This window comes from Theropithecus gelada, chromosome 10 (genome assembly GCF_003255815.1).
Source record: "Theropithecus gelada isolate Dixy chromosome 10, Tgel_1.0, whole genome shotgun sequence".
NCBI lineage: Eukaryota > Metazoa > Chordata > Mammalia > Primates > Cercopithecidae > Theropithecus > Theropithecus gelada.
The window spans coordinates 68,231,518-68,247,910 of record NC_037678.1 but is presented as its reverse complement, the minus strand read 5'-3'; the positions used below and the strand labels follow the sequence as shown (position 1 = coordinate 68,247,910).

The window sequence follows — 16,393 nt, the reverse complement described above, 5'->3', positions numbered from 1 at the left end:
GAAAAAAAAAAAAATCCCTAAATGGAGACCTGAGTTTCCATCTCATCTCTGCTACTTAATTCTGAGGTTTCAGGTAGATTATTTAACCTATCTGAGTTTTCTTATCTTAAGGATACAGATGAATTCACCTACCCTATGGGACCATTAAGAATAAAATGGGCCGGGCGCGGTGGCTCAAGCCTGTAATCCCAGCACTTTGGGAGGCCGAGACGGGCGGATCACGAGGTCGGGAGATTGAGACCATCCTGGCTAACACGGTGAAACCCCATCTCTACTAAAAAAAAATACAAAAAACTAGCCGGGCGAGGTGGCAGGCGCCTGTAGTCCCAGCTACTCGGGAGGCTGAGGCAGGAGAATGGCGTGAACCCGGGAGGCGGAGCTTGCAGTGAGCTGAGATCCGGCCACTGCACTCCAGCCTGGGCGACAGAGCAAGACTCCGTCTCAAAAAAAAAAAAAGAATAAAATGAAGGTCCTGTGTGAAAAACCAAATACCTGTTCATTATTCTTGCTGCTGTTGGTTGGATTGAGTAGAAAGGTCCTATGATTAGGACATTATAAAGTACGTCTACGTAGCTTCTAAGATGTGATACTTCTATAACTTCAGTAAGGATGTGCATTTAATAGTCAAAGAATAAATTAAACCTTTTAAAGCTGTGATTTAAAAACTGTAAAATGAACAATGCAATGAGAAATGGGCAAATTCAGATAATTTTATTTTACCTTGAGCAAGAAGACTATGCCAATGCTAATGCTTTGCTTTCCCCCGCCCCTGCCTTTCCCAAAGAGAAGAGAACAGACAGCAATGGCAGAGTATATTTCGTCAACCACAACACTCGAATTACACAATGGGAAGACCCCAGAAGTCAAGGGTAAGAATAGTTACTTGTGTATATTTAATTTCTTAAAGATTATACCTTATTTCTAACAACTGAAGAAAATCAAAGTTCATATTCTTTTGCCAAAGACCTAAAACATTAATCACCTACATACTTTGGAAAGAGAAAATTATACTATTATTTTCATCTAATGGAAAGTTTGAAGATTTCTTCAAAGTACTGGAAAAATCTTTGGCTGGGCATGGTGGCTTATGCCCATTATCCCAGCACTTTGGGAGGCCAAGGAGGGAGGATTATTTGAGGCCAGGAGTTCAAGACCTGTGTAACCAGTGAGACCCTGTCTCTACAAAAAAAATCCCCAAAAGTTGGGTGTGTTGGCATGTATACCTGTAGTCCCAGCTACTTGGAAGACTGAGGTGGGAGGATCACCTGAGCCCAGGAAGTCGAGGCTGCAGTGAACTGTGATTGTGCCAGTACACTCCAACCTGGAGGACAGGTTTAGGCCTGTTTCAAAAAAAAAAAGATAGAAAAAACAAAAAAATTACCTGGCACATGAGAATATACTTATTAACATATATATATTATTTTTAATTACTAAGAACAGATTAGTGATTCTAAATCAGGATTTCTTAACCTGAGATCACTGGTTAAGAATCCAGGGTATGTGGCTTCAAGGGGGAAGAAAATACATACTCAGTTTTATTACTCTTTACTGGAAATTTAGTATCTTCTTCCATTATGAAAGTAGGCTACTACCAGGTAGGATTAAGAATGCCTAGGACTTTGCTATCAGTAGAAGTCAAAGGATGTTAAAAAATATTCTGTGGTGGCCGGGCGCGGTGGCTCAAGCCTGTAATCCCAGCACTTTGGGAGGCTGAGACGGGCGGATCACAAGGTCAGGAGATCAAGACCATCCTGGCTAACACGGTGAAACCCCGTCTCTACTAAAAAAAATACAAAAAACTAGCCGGGCGAGGTGGCGGGCGCCTGTAGTCCCAGCTACTCGGGAGGCTGAGGCAGGAGAATGGTGTGAACCCGGGAGGTGGAGCTTGCAGTGAGCTGAGATCCGGCCACTGCACTCCAGCCTGGGCGACAGAGCGAGACTCCGTCTCAAAAAAAAAAAAAAAAAAAATTCTGTGGTTGTTGCAGATATCTCTAAATACTTGTTTACATACATCATTACAAGGACTTGCTAGTTAATTTATTAATAAAGAGATATATATATTATCACAAGGTTCTCTCTTCGTTGCCCAGGCTGTTCTCAAACTCTTGTCTTTAAGCGATTCTCCTGCCTTAGCCTCCTGAGTAGCTGGGATTACAGGAATAATGTTTTGACAATTATGTATATATAATGGTTTATCTTTGTAACATTTTATACTAGTATGCATATTAGTTTGCTAGGGTTGCCTTAACAAAGTACTACAAAGGAGGTCACTTAAACTACAGAAATGTGTTGTCTCAGGGTTGTGGAGGCTAGAAGCTTGAGATCACGATGTCAGCAGGGCCATGCTCACTCCGAAGATACTAGGAAGTGATCTGTGCCAGGTCTTTCTCCTGGCTTCTTGTAGCTCCTTGGCTTGTGGCAGCATGAATCCAGTCTTCACATGGCATTCTTCCTGTCTGTATGTCTATCTGTACCCAAATTTCCTGTTTATAAGGACATCAGTCCTATAGGATTAGTGGCCCACAGTACTTCAGTATGACCTCATCTTAATACATCTGCAGTAACTCTGTTTCCAAATAAGGTCACATTCTGAGTTATTGAGGGCCAGGATATAAACATGCATTTGGAGGGAGGACACAGTTCAACTCATAACAGTCTATAATACTATGCATTTATCAGGCTGCCAGAAGGTTCCATTCTGCAAGGAATTTGGCAGACTGTACAGTCAGAGGACACAGTCCTCCACAAAACTGCTGTGCTCACTTCAGACATCAGCTACAATATTGGGAGTCCACAGGACGGCTCCAGACCAACTGCCTACAAATTTTGGGGCCCCCACCACCACTCTTAGGTATGATAAGTTACTAGAAATACTGAGAACTCATTGAAACCTCTTCTAGTCACATTTGTTATAGAGAAAGGATGCAAAATAAAACCAGCAGAAGGAAGAGGTGCACAGGGCAGAGTCTGGGAAGCTCTGAACATCCAGCATTGTTGTGGGACACTGCACACTGAGGTTGAGTATCACCAACCAGGGAAGTCTCTGGTATCTAGGGTTTTTATTGGGGCTTGATCACATACTGCCTTCATGGCTGACCTTTTGTCTCCAGTCCTTACTGGAGATTTGAGCTAATGCCCCCTTAGTCTCTAGTTCCTCCAGAGGTCAGAACTGATGTGCCATGTCCCACAACCTCCATTATAAATCGCATTATTGACTGTCCAGTGATCAAAGCTTCCAGGCAAACAAGGATATTCCCAATACGCAGTGCATTCCAAGGGCTTAAACATCACCACCAAGTTGCTAAGAGCAAAAGCCAGACCTCTCTTTTGGTATAATTATAATTTGAGCACAGATAGTCCATGGCTCAAAAGTTTTAAAAACTTTTGTTCTGAAGGTATGGTTTAGGTTGCACTGAGCCGAGATCACACCACTGCATTCCAGCTTGGGCAACTCTGCCTCAAAAAACTAAAACTAAAAATAAAAGAAGGTATGCTTTAAACTTAAAATAGCTTTTTCTGCCTACCAACAAATGACCATTTTCTTTTTAAATGGAGTTACTGCATTTACTTAAATTTATTCAGTTTCCATAAAGGAAGAATGAAGAATTTCATAGATAACATTTTCTTCCTTTTTAGAATTTTTCTGAGGATATAATTGAGGAAGTCACCTTTCTATAATTTGCTACCATTTTTTTTGTTTCCCCTTAGATGTTTAAAGTTTTATAGCTAAAGTTAGAATTCTGTTTTAACAATACAGATGACCTAGTTCTATCTGTTTTCAAGACAACTGGTTACTGAGCCTATCTTGCAAGTATAATTAAATTGAGAAACCTCTTTTTTACATTTTTGGTAGTCTATTTTATCTGACATTTGTATTCAGTTTAGTGAATACAACTTTGTTGTTGTTGTTGTTGTTGTTGTTGTTGTTGTTTGAGATGAAGTCTCAGTCTGTCACCCAGGCTGGAGTGTAGTGACATGATCATGGCTTGCTGCAGCCTTGACCTCCTGGGCTCCAGCAATCCTCCTGCCTCAGCCTCCCAAGTGGCTTGGACTACAGGCATGGGCCACCACACCCAGCTTTTTTTTGTTTTGGTTTTTGTTTTTTTTTTGAGACAGAGTCTTGCTTTGTTGCCCAGGCTGGAGTGCAGTGGCACGATCTCGGCTCACTGCAAGCTCCGCCTCCTGGGTTCACGCCATTCTCCTGCCTCAGCCTCCCGAGTAGCTGGGACTACAGGTGCCCACCACCACGCCTGGCTAATTTTTTGTAGTTTTAGTAGAGACAGGGTTTCACCGTGTTAGCTAGGATGGTCTCGATCTCCTGACCTCGTGATTCGCCCGCCTTGGCCTCCCAAAGTGCTGGGATTACAGGTGTGAGCCACTGGGCCCGGCCTCTTTTTTTTTTTGTAGAGACAGTGTCTCTGTGTTGCCCAGGCTGGTGGGAAGTTGTTGCCAAACACACAAACTGAAATACATGATAAATGATGTCCTGGCAGTCTATAGGAAATACTGTTGGAAGACCTAAAGAGAAAAAACGATCAATCTGTAGTTGTAGTAGGAGTAATAACAATTACAACTTGAGGGCTCACTGTCACTTTTTACCTGTCTCATTTATTCCTCATCTAGTCTGATTACATAGACACTGTTGTCTCTATTTTATGGACAAAGAAACTGAAGTTTAGAGAGATTAACCAGCTTGTCTAGGGTCACAGAGTTTTCAAGGTATAAAGATAGGTATTAAGGAGGTGGCATGGAATACTTCATAAATAACATTTTAGGCCGTGTGTAGTTTCTCAACATCTGTAATCCCACTGCTTTGGGAGGCCAAGGTAGGAGGATCACTTGCAGTCAGGAGTTCAAGACCAGCCTGGGGAACATAATGAGATCCCTGTCTCTACATAAAATTTTATAATTTAACTGGGTGTGGTGGTATACACCTGTAGTCCTAGCTACTAGGGAGGCTGAGGCGGGAGGATTGCTTGAACCCAGGAGTTTGAGGCTGCCTTGAGCTATGATCATGCCACTGCACTCCAGCCTGGGCAACAGAGTGAGATTCTTTCTCTTTTCTATTTTTTTTTGAGATGGAATCTTGCTCTGTCACCCAGGCTGGAGCGCAATGACACCATCTTGGCTCATTGCAAGCTCCGCCTCCCGGGTTCACACCATTCTCCTGCCTCAGCCTCCCAAGTAGCTGAGACTACAGGTGCCCGCCACCATGCCTGGCTAATTTTTTTTTGTATTTTAGTAGAGACGGGGTTTCACCGTGTTAACCAGGATGGTCTCGATCTCCTGACCTCGTGATCTGCCCGCCTTGGCCTCCCAAAATGCTGGGATTACAGGTGTGAGCCACCGCGCCCGGTCGAGATTCTTTCTCTTAAAAAAATCTTTTTTTTGAGTTGCCTTAGTAGAAAAACAATAGATAATATGGGACAAAGGGAAAAGCTTCATTTGGAGGTGTGACAGATCATATATTATTTAAGGAAGTGCTGAGTGGCCATACACTGTGAAATCATGGGATTCATGAAAGGGAGTTAGAGGTTTGGGTGCAAAGATAAATCTGAAAGGGAATATTTAGGCCAGAGTATAGAGGCTGAGTGAATGCCATATGAAGAACTTTAGATCATAATCATTGGTAACGATGGAACAGTGATAGTACTTTACAGAGATAGCTAATTTAATAAGATCTCTATTTTAGGAAGATACTCTGTTTACCAGTATCAGTATAAGAGCAGGCCTAGAGTGAGATCAAATGAGGAACACGAGTTAAGTGACTGTTGAAAAAATGCAGAAGATGGCTGGGCACAGTGGCTCATGCCTGTAATCCTAGCACCTTGGAAGGCTGAGGTGGGAGGATCACAAGGTTAGGAGTTCGAGACGAGCCTGGCCAACATGGTGAAACCCTGTCTCTACTAAAAATACAAAAATTAGCTGGGCGCGGGCATGGTGGCAGGCGCCTGTAGTCCCAGCTACTCGGGAAGCTGAGGCAGGAGAATCGCTTGAACCTGGGAGGTGGAGGTTGCAGAGAGCCAAGATATCGTGCCCCTACACTCCAGCCTGGGCGACAGAGCGAGACTCCATCTCAAAAAAAAAAAAAAGAAAAAGCAGAAGAGAAAGAAAGCCAGAGAAAGGATGATGTTGTGGACTGGAAATAGAGATGAACACGAAGACTTCTAAGGCAGAATGGTTAGAACTTGGTTAACAAGATGTTTGGAGTGAGTCATTAGCTAATGGGGAACATAAGCCAAGTAGACGGCAGAAGACTTGAATTGTGGTTGATGGACTTTGAATTTAACCTGTTTGTAGGATGTCCACATATATGTCTAGTATACAACTGAAATTACTGAACTGAATGGCTTTCTAAAATATTTCTGCTATGTTTATTGACATTTGTGGCTTCTGTACTTGGCAAACAAGCAACTCTTTAATATTTTTTGTTTATGTTTTTTCCTGTGTTTTGTAGTCAATTAAATGAAAAGCCCTTACCTGAAGGTTGGGAAATGAGATTCACAGTGGATGGAATTGCATATTTTGTGGACCACAATAGAAGAACTACCACCTATATAGATCCCCGCACAGGAAAATCTGCCCTGTAAGTTTTCTAAACATTGTAGATTAAGATTTATCTATATCTAGTCCTTCAGATTTTGATATAAAGATTTGTATTAGCAAGGAGTGGAAATCTTAGTATTTCTTGAGTTAGCTCGACAGTAGGTTTCTGTTCATTAAGTATTTTGCATTTCCATCTCCGTCTTGGATATTTTATTCTAGAGATTTTCATATTTCTTACCATTTGTTCACACAGCACTAAATGAAACTATTTAGAATTTATAGATATTGTGCTGCTTACCAATTAATCTCTGATTTCTGATTTTCAGCTTCTTTCATTCCCATTACTTTTTGACTTTAAAAAAGCTCTCATTCTCCCCCACCCCATTTCTGAGAAAGTAACCTTTTGATTTGCTTATTTGCTTTATGACTTTTTTTGTGGGAAAATATGTAACCTAAAGTTTCTTGTTTTATGTGTACAGTTCAGTGGCATTAAGCACATTCATATTGTTGCATAATCATTACCACCATCCATCTCCAGAATGTTTTCATCATTCCACACTGAAACACTGTACCCTTTAAACAATAACTTTAGCAGACCTGGTAACCAGCGTTCTACTTTCTTTCTCTATGAATTTGACTACTTTAAGTACCTATATTATTGGAGTCATACAATATTTATTCTTATGTCTCTGGATTATTTCACTAAGGTCATGTCTTCAAGATTCACCCATGTTGTAATGTGTATCAACATTTTCATTCCTTTTTGAAGCTGAATAATATTCCAGTGTGTATATATATATCACATTTTGTTTATTCACAGATATTTGCATTGTTTCCGTTTTTGGGGGGGTATTATAAATAATGCTGCTCTGACCATTGGTATACAGTTATCTGCTTGAGGCCGGGCGCAATGGCTCATGCCTGTAATCCCAGCACTTTGGGAGGCCAAGGCGGGCAAATCACCTGAGATCAGGAGTTAGAGACCAGCCTGGCCAACTTGGCAAAACCCCATCTCTACTAAAAATACAAAAATTAGCTGGGCATGGTGGCACACACCTGTAATCCCGGCTACTCGGGAGTCTGAGGCAGGAGAACTGCTTGAATTCAGGCGGCAGAGGTTACAGTGAGTCAAGATCATGCCACTGCACTCCAGCCTGGGTGACAGAGTAAGATTCCCTCCATCTCAAAACAACACCAAAAACCAAATATCTATTTGAGTTCCTACTTTGATGACTTTTGTATCTATACCCAAAAGTGGAATTGCTAGATTAAATATTAATTCTCTATTTAATTTTTTGAGGAACCACCATACTGTTTTTCAGAGTATCTATGCCAGTTTACATTTCCCCCCTAGTGCAGAAGAATTCCAATTTCTGTACATTCTCATCAGCTCTTTTGCTTTTGTTTTTTTTTCTTCGTCATCATCATCTTTTTTAAATAGCCATCCTTAATGTAGTATTTCATTGTGGTTTTTCTTTGTATTTTTCTAATGATTTGTGATGTTGAGTATCTTTTCGTATGCTTCTTGGCCATTTGTGTATCTTCTTTGGAGAAATGTCTCTTTAAGTCCTTTGCCCGTTTGTTGCTGTTGTTTTTCTTTTCTTTTGCAATTGAGTTTTAGGTGTTCTCCATATATTCTGGGTGTTAATCCTTTATCAAATACATGATTTGCAATTATTATCTCCCATTCTGTGATTTCCTTTTTACTGCAGATAGTGCCCTTTGATGCATAAAACATTTTAGATTTTGATGTCTGATTTGTGGATTTTTTCTTTTTTCTTTTTTCTTTTTTTTTTTTTGAGATGGAGTTTCGCTCTTTTTGCTTAGGCTGGAGTGCAATGGTGCGATCTCGGCTCACCACAACCTCCGCCTCCTGGGTTCAAGCAATTCTCCTGCTTCAGCCTCTCAAGTAGCTGAGATTACAGGCATGCACCACCATGCCCAGCTAATTTTGTATTTTTAGTAGAAGATAGGGTTTCTCCTTGTTGAGTAGGCTGATCTCGAACTCCCGACCTCAGGTGATCCGCCCGCCTCGGCCTCCAGAAGTGTTGGGATTACAGGCGTGAGGCTCTGTGCCCTACCTGCCAATTTTTTCTTTGTCACCTATACCTTTGGAGTCATATCCAAGAAGTCATTGCCAAATCCAGTGTCATAAAGCTTTGCCCTAAGTTTTCTTCTGAGAGTTCGTTTTTTTTTTTTTTTTTTTGAGATAGAGTCTCGCTCTGGCGCCCAAGCTGGAGTACAGTGGCAAGATCTCAGCTCACTGCAACCTCTGCCGCCCGGGTTCAAGCGATTCTTTTGCCTCAGCCTCCTGAGTAGCTGGGGTTTTTGGCACGCACCACCACGCCTGGCTAATTTTTGTATTTTTAGTAGAGATGGGGTTTTACCACGTTGCAGGCTGGTCTCAAACTCCTGGCCTCATGATCTGCCCGCCTCAGCCTCTCAAAGTGCAGGGATTACAGGCGTGAGCCACCACACCTGGACTGAGAGTTCTTTAATTTTAGCTTTTACATTTAGATCTTTTATCCATTTTGTGTTAAATTTTGTATATGTTGTTGGGTAAGGGTCCAACGTCATCTTTTTGCGTGTGAATGTCCAATTTTCCCAAGCATCATTTGTTGAAAAGACTGTCCTTTCCCCATTGCATGATTGTGGCACCATTGTCAATAGCATTTTACCATATATGCAAGGCATTATTTCTGCGCTGTTTATTCTATTGGTCTGTATGTCTGACTTGCCAATACCACGCTATAACTTTGTAGCAAGTTTTCAAATCAGGACGGTATGTGTCCTCCAACTTTGTTCTTTTTTCAAGCTTCCTTTGGCTATTCAGGGTCCTTTGAGATTCCATATGAATTTTAGGATGGATTTTTTTATTTCTTGGGAAAAAAAAAAGGTCATTTGGATTTTGATAGGGGCTTTTATTGAATGTATAAAATCAATAAAATCTATATTGACTGATGTAGATTTAATATCTATATCAATTTGGGGTAGTGTGGTCATCTTAACAATATTAAGTCTTCCAATCCATGAATGTGGATATCTTTGTGTTTAATTTATTTCAGTAGTGTTTTGTGGTTTTTCAGTGTACAAGTCTTTTGCCTTCTTGGTTAATTCCTAAGTATTTTTTATTCTTTGTGATGCTATTGCAATGGAATTGTTTTCTTAATTTTCTTTTCATTTGTTTATTCTTAGTATATAGAAATGGAACTGATTATTGTGTGTTGACTTTGTAAGCTGCTACTTTCGTGAATTCACTTATTCTGGCAGGATTTTTTGTTGTGGAATATTTAGTGTTTTCATAAAATATCATAGCTTCTGAAAGCAGATAAGTTTTATTCTTCCCAATTTGGATATCTTTTTTTTTTTCTTAATTCCTTTGGCTAGAGCTTCTGGATGCTATGTTGACTACAAGTGGCGAAAGTAGGCATTCTTGTATTGTTCCTCATCTTAAAAAACTAACCATTGAATGCGATGTTTGCTGTTAGATTTTTATATGTGCCTTTTATTATATTGAGGTAGTTTCCCTCTATTCCTAGTGTTTCCTATCCCTTTTGTGGAGTGTTTTATCATGAAAGTGTATTGAATTTTGTATAATCCTTTTTTGGTATCAATTGAGATGATCATGTGATTCCCCCTCCCCCCCCGCATTCTGTTAATGTGGTATATTACGTTGATTTTTCATAGGTTTAATTATGCATTTGATTTATCAGCTATAGGGATATTTAGACATATCCCTAGATATGTCTATTATATCCATAGATATAATAGCCATTTTTGCATTTGAGGAATAAATCCTTCTTAGTCAAAAGGATTAAAGTAGCCTTTTAATATGCTGCTGAGATTTTTTTGCTGATATTTTATTTAGTATTCTTCCATCAGTGTTCATAAGGGATGTTGGTCTGTAGTTTTCTTATAGTGTGGCTTGCTTAGAGCAAAGGTGGTTCCCTGTTACCTTCTAATTTTATACTTCTACACATTAACAACTTTTATGTTTAAAACAGAAACTGGGAAATCAGGCTAATTTGGTATTAATGAAATACGGAGGTAATTTAGATATGGGATAAATTATCGATAATATTATTCTATCATTGATTTTAGTTACAGTAAGTTTGGGTGCATATAACAGAAAACACTAAAATAATAGTAGTTTATGTAAGATAGAAGTGTATTTGTCCCCATCATTTAAAAATAGTCCAGCGGGACTTCCACCACACCATTACCATTGCTCAAAAAAGAAGTTACAAGAAAAATCAGGAAATATTTTATTTTGAATAATAATTAAAACACCACATATCACAATTTGTGGGATTTAACTAAAGTAGTCTTCAGAGGGAAATTTTTTGTTTTATTTTTTTTATTTATTTTTTTTTTGAGACGGAGTCTCACTCTGTCGCCCAAGCTGGACTGCAGTGGCTGGATCTCAGCTCACTGCAAGCTCCACCTCCCGGGTTTACGCCATTCTCCTGCCTCAGCCTCCCGAGTAGCTGGGACTACAGGCGCCCGCCACCTCGCCCAGCTAGTTTTCTGTATTTTTTAGTAGAGACGGGGTTTCACCGTGTTAGCCAGGATGTTCTCGATCTCCTGACCTTGTGATCCGCCCGTCTCGGCCTCCCAAAGTGCTGGGATTACAGGCTTGAGCCACCGTGCCCGGCAACTTTTTGTTTTAAAGAAGTAGATGAGAATATAGGAAAGATAAAATCAGTGATCTCTGCTTTTACATTCAGATGCTAGAAAAAGGAAAGTTACTAAACCTAAAGTAAGTACAAGAAAGGAAATACATAAAAGCAGAACTCAGTGAAGTGGAAAAGAAACAATGGAGCGCCCAAAGCTAGAAGATAAATTTTTGGTAAACATGGATAATATTAACAACCCTTAGTAATTAAACCTGTAGAGAAAAAAAGAGGGACATTACTGTGTATTTTATAGACATTAAAAGGATAATAAAGGGTATATTTATGCCAATAAATTTAACATTTTAGATCAAATGGACAAATTCTTTAAAAGGTATGTCACCAAAATGGACACAAGAACAGATAGTAAGTCTAAATATCTCTATAGCTGATAAATCAAATGCATAATTAAATAATTTTTAAGGGCAGGCCCAGTGGCTCACGCCAGTAATCTCAGCATTTTGGAAGGCCAAGGTGGGCAGATCACTTGAGCTCAAGAATTCAAGACCAGCCTAGGCAACATGGTGAAACCCCATCTCTACAAAAAATACAAAATATTAGCCAGGTGTGGTGGTGCGTGCCTGTAGCCCCAAGTTACTTTGTAGGGTGAGGTGGGAAGATTGCTTGAGCCCAGGAGGTTGTGGTGAACCGAGATCGCGCCACTGTACTTAAGACTGGGTGACAGAGTGTGACCCTGTCTCAAAACAAAAAGGCCGGGCGTGGTGTCTCACGCCTGTAATTCCAGCACTTTGGGAGGCTGAGGCCCAAAAAAGAAAAGAGAAAAAGAAGAAAAAGATTTCTCATGAAGAAAATTCTGGCCTAGATGGTGTCACTGGTAAAGTTTATCAAACTTATAAGTTAATCAATCATATTCAAATTCATTCATAAAATACAAGTGATGGAAACATTTTCTTTTTTCTTTCTTTTTTTTTTTGAAACGGAGTTTCATTCTTGTTGCCCAGACTGGAGTGCAATGGCCCGATATCGGCTCACCGCAACCTCTGCCTCCCTGATTCAAGCGATTCTCGTGCCTCAGCCTCCCGAGTAGCTGAGATTACAGGCGTATGCCACCATGCCCAGCTAATTTTGTATTTTTAGTAGAGACGAGGTTTCAGGCCATTGCATTCCACCCTGGGTGACAGAGTGAGACACCATGTCAAAAAAAACAAACTAGGTTAAAGGAGAAAAATCATGTGATAATTTCAGGAAAAGCTTTTGACAAAATACAATGCAAATTTATGATAAACCCTCAGCTACCTTGGAAACTTTTTTTGAGATGGAGTCTTACTCTGTTGCCCAGGCTGGAGTGCAGTGGCGCGATCTTGGCTCACTACAAGCTCCGCCTCCCGGGTTCACACCATTCTCCTGCCTTAGTCTCCCAAGTAGCTGGGACTACAGGCACCTGCAACCACGCCCAGCTAATTTTTTGTATTTTTAGTAGAGACGGAGTTTCACCGTGTTAGCCAGGCTGGTCTCGATCTCCTGACCTCGTGATCCACCTGCCTCGGCCTCCCAAAGTGCTGGGATTACAGGCGTGAGCCACTGCGCCCGGCCAGAAGCTGTTTTACCAGAAAAAAATTTAACAAAAGCTTACAACCAACATCACAATTAATGATGAAATACCTCACAAGATCAAGAATAAGACAAGGATATCTATTGACATCACTTCACTTAACGTTGTGTTGGTATTCCTACCCAGTGCAGTGAGATGAGAAAAAGAAATACAGGCCAGGCATGGTGACTCACGCCTGTAATCCCAGAACTTTGGGAGGCTGAGACGGGCAGATCACTTGAGGCCAGGAGTTCAAGACCAGCCTGGCAAACATGGCTAAACCCCATCTCTACTAAAAATACAAAAATTATTTGGTCATGTTGGTGGGCACCTGTAATCCCAGCTACTCAGGAGGCTGAGGCAGGAGAATCACTTGAACCTCTGGGTCAGAAGTTACAGTGAGCAGAGATTGCACCACTGCACTCCAGCCTGGGAGACGGAACGAGACTACATCTAAAAAAAAAAAAGAAAAGAAAAGAAATACAAGATGTATAAATTGGAAAGGAAGAAGTAAAACTGTCTCTTTTCCCCTCACACAAATAACATACATATACAGAAAATCATAAAGAATCTAGAAAAAATTACTAGAACTAGTAAGTGAATTTAACAGAATATAAAGTCAATGTACAGAATCAGTTGTATTTCTACACTGATATACATTGAATTTTTCAGAGGAAGATAATCCAGTGGTATTAAGTCCAAGGCTAGCTGAGAAACCCCATGGTGTCATTAGTTATCTAAATTTCTTCTGTCTTTTCTGCCATCCTAGAGTGTGGTCTCATTCTTCAACATCACCTCATGTTCTGTGACAGCTTCTGAAACTTAAGCTATCAGAGTCATACTCCAGGCTGGAATTTGGAGTAAAACAAAACACACATACACACACACACACACACACATACTTTTTTAGCTATTTTAGCTCTTTTAGAAGATCCTTCTTTTTTTTTTTTTTTTGAAACGGAGTCTAGCTTTGTCACCCTTGCTAGAGTGCAGTGGTGCGATCTCAGCTCACTGCAGCCTTGAACTCTCAGGTTCAAGTGATTCTCCTGCCTCAACCTCCCAAGTAGATGGGATTAGAGGCATCTGCCACCACGCCCGGCTAATTTTTGTATTTTTAGTAGAGACAGAGTTTCACTATGTTGGTCAGGCTGGTCTCAAACTCCTGACCTCAGGTGATCCACCCACCTCAGCCTCCCAAAGTGCTGGGATTTACAGGTGTGAGCCACAGCACCTGGCCAAAAAGATCCTTCTTGAAAGTTTCATATGCCACTTTCACTTAGAGACTTAAGTCACATGGCCATATAGAGAAATGTAGACTTTATTATATGTAGTATTCTATTCAGTTAAATAACCAGGATCTCACTTAAGGATAAAGGAGGGAATCGATGTTGGGATAGACAGCATTCTCAGATAGATCCCCTTCTACTTAGCCCTCTTAGATTTGCCAGCATAGAAAAGAAAATTCCACAATAGTAGCTTCAACAAAATCAAAGTTTTTCTTTTGTTTTTTCTGTTACTTAAAGGTATTCCTGGGGAAATATCTCTCAAAAAGCCAAGAATGGTTGTGTTAGGAATATGCTATATTTTTGTATTTGGTTAGTAAGTGCTGAGAGAGGGTGGGATGTTTTGCTTTCCTTCAGCATTATCTTTTACAAGCAGCTATATATGTCCTGTTAACCCTTGTTCTTCCTCAGAGACAATGGACCTCAGATAGCCTATGTTCGGGACTTCAAAGCAAAGGTTCAGTATTTCCGATTCTGGTGTCAGGTTAGTGTTGGAATTTTATCTCTGTACTCCCTTTCCTTTGTTGTGTTGCTTGTATTACACAGTGATTGTGAAAATACTTAACTCACAGAAAACCAGGTAAAACGGGAAGCATTAGAATCTCTTTTGTCTATTTTTAGAGCAAATTAATAGATTTATCAATTAGATCATTTGTGACTTTGGTTGTTCAGAAAATTAAACCTCATGTAATCCCAGCACTTGGGGAGGCTGAGGTGGGCAGATCACTTGAGCTCAGGAGTTCAGGACCAGTCTGGGCAACACATTGAGGCCTTATCTCTGTAAATATATATATACATATATATATTTCTTTTAAGAAGAAAATTAAACTTGAGACCATCTGAATAAGCAAACATTGTCACTTTTTCCCAGTACCCATTACTTTCAGATTGCAGAAATCTTCAAATATAAGTTAAAGCATTTTCTGATATAATTGTAACCAGCTACTCTATTTTTATTTGTTATTTTTTCTGAGACAGGGTCTCACTCTGTCACCCAGGCTAGAGTGCATTGGTGCCATCATGGCTTACTGCAGCCTTGACCTACTGGGCTCAAGTGATCCTCTTTATTTTATTTTATTTTTTTTATTTTTTTTTTGAGACGGAGTCTCGCTGTGTCGCCCAGGCTGGAATGCAGTGGCGCGATCTCAGCTCACTGCAAGCTCCGCCTCCCGGGTTCACGCCATTCTCCTGACTCAGCCTCCAAGTAGCTGGGACTACAGGCGCCCGCCACCACGCCCAGCTAGTTTTTTTTGTATTTTTAGTAGAGACGGGGTTTCACCATGTTAGCCAGGATGGTCTCGATCTCCTGACCTCGTGATCCACCCGTCTCGGCCTCCCAAAGTGCTGGGATTACAGGCTTGAGCCACCGCACCCGGCCTCAAGTGATCCTCTTGCCTCAGCCTTCTCACTAGCTGATACTACAGATGCACTCCACCACAGCTGGCTCATTCTTAGTAGAGACAGGGTGCCCTTATGTTGCCTAGGCTGGTTTTGAACTCCTGGACTCAAATTATCCTGCTGCCTCACCTTCCCCAAGTGCTAGGATTGTGGGCGTGAGCCAGCATGCCCGGACACCAGCCATTTTTATATCTATCATTTGATATAAATGACTTTGATAGATATATACATGTTCATACATACATGAACATATTCATACATAGATGTTATATTCAGTGTTTTTTTCAGATGTGATCAACTATTTCTGATGCATAGATATTTACTGGAATTAATGATTTTTTATGAGTTCTAAATGAATGCCCTAGTCAAAGTTATTATGATGAATATTTTTACAATTGAAACTTGTAATTAACTGGACCCATGGAAGCAAGAAGAATCTGGATTAACTATTGGAAAATAAGATTAAGTAAAGATTTATTTGATACATTATTAAGTAAGCAGTGTGCATATGAGATCAATCTTGTGGTTCTTCTGTTTTCATGTATTAAGCTATAATTAGCATGAATACTCACCGATGCATTGGTAAATGTTATTGAATATAAATTTACATTCATAGTCTACTTGTTTCTGTAAGCAAAGATAAAAGTAAATAAAACTTTCCCCTTTTGATTTTTTGATAGGCTGTTTTAATGATGAGAGTTGACTTAAGTCATTCTTCTATTTCAGCAACTGGCCATGCCACAGCACATAAAGATTACAGTGACAAGGAAAACATTATTTGAGGATTCCTTTCAACAGGTACTGTTTCATTCTCTCAATAATTTTTGCCCTGGCTGCTAGCTTAGGACCAGCTTTTGGTGCTGTCAGTTTAATCTGAACAGTCTGGAACTTCTTGAGTTGAAGTCCTTGAATTTTTCAAGTGTGATCTCGTTGCCAGCCAC

At 40.3% G+C, this 16,393-nt stretch overlaps 1 protein-coding gene across 3 annotated transcripts in view; it reads left to right on the top strand.

Annotated features, from left to right (window-relative positions):
• The window catches only part of ITCH (itchy E3 ubiquitin protein ligase), a 139,229-nt gene that overhangs the window by 92,642 nt on the left and 30,194 nt on the right, over positions 1 to 16,393 (top strand). For all 3 annotated transcript variants that reach the window (XM_025399430.1, XM_025399428.1, XM_025399431.1), the window contains 4 exons: positions 785 to 869; positions 6,458 to 6,586; positions 14,466 to 14,538; positions 16,179 to 16,250. In XM_025399430.1, coding sequence (XP_025255215.1) covers positions 785 to 869; positions 6,458 to 6,586; positions 14,466 to 14,538; positions 16,179 to 16,250 — 359 coding nt within the window. The remainder of the gene's footprint in view (positions 1 to 784; positions 870 to 6,457; positions 6,587 to 14,465; positions 14,539 to 16,178; positions 16,251 to 16,393) is intronic.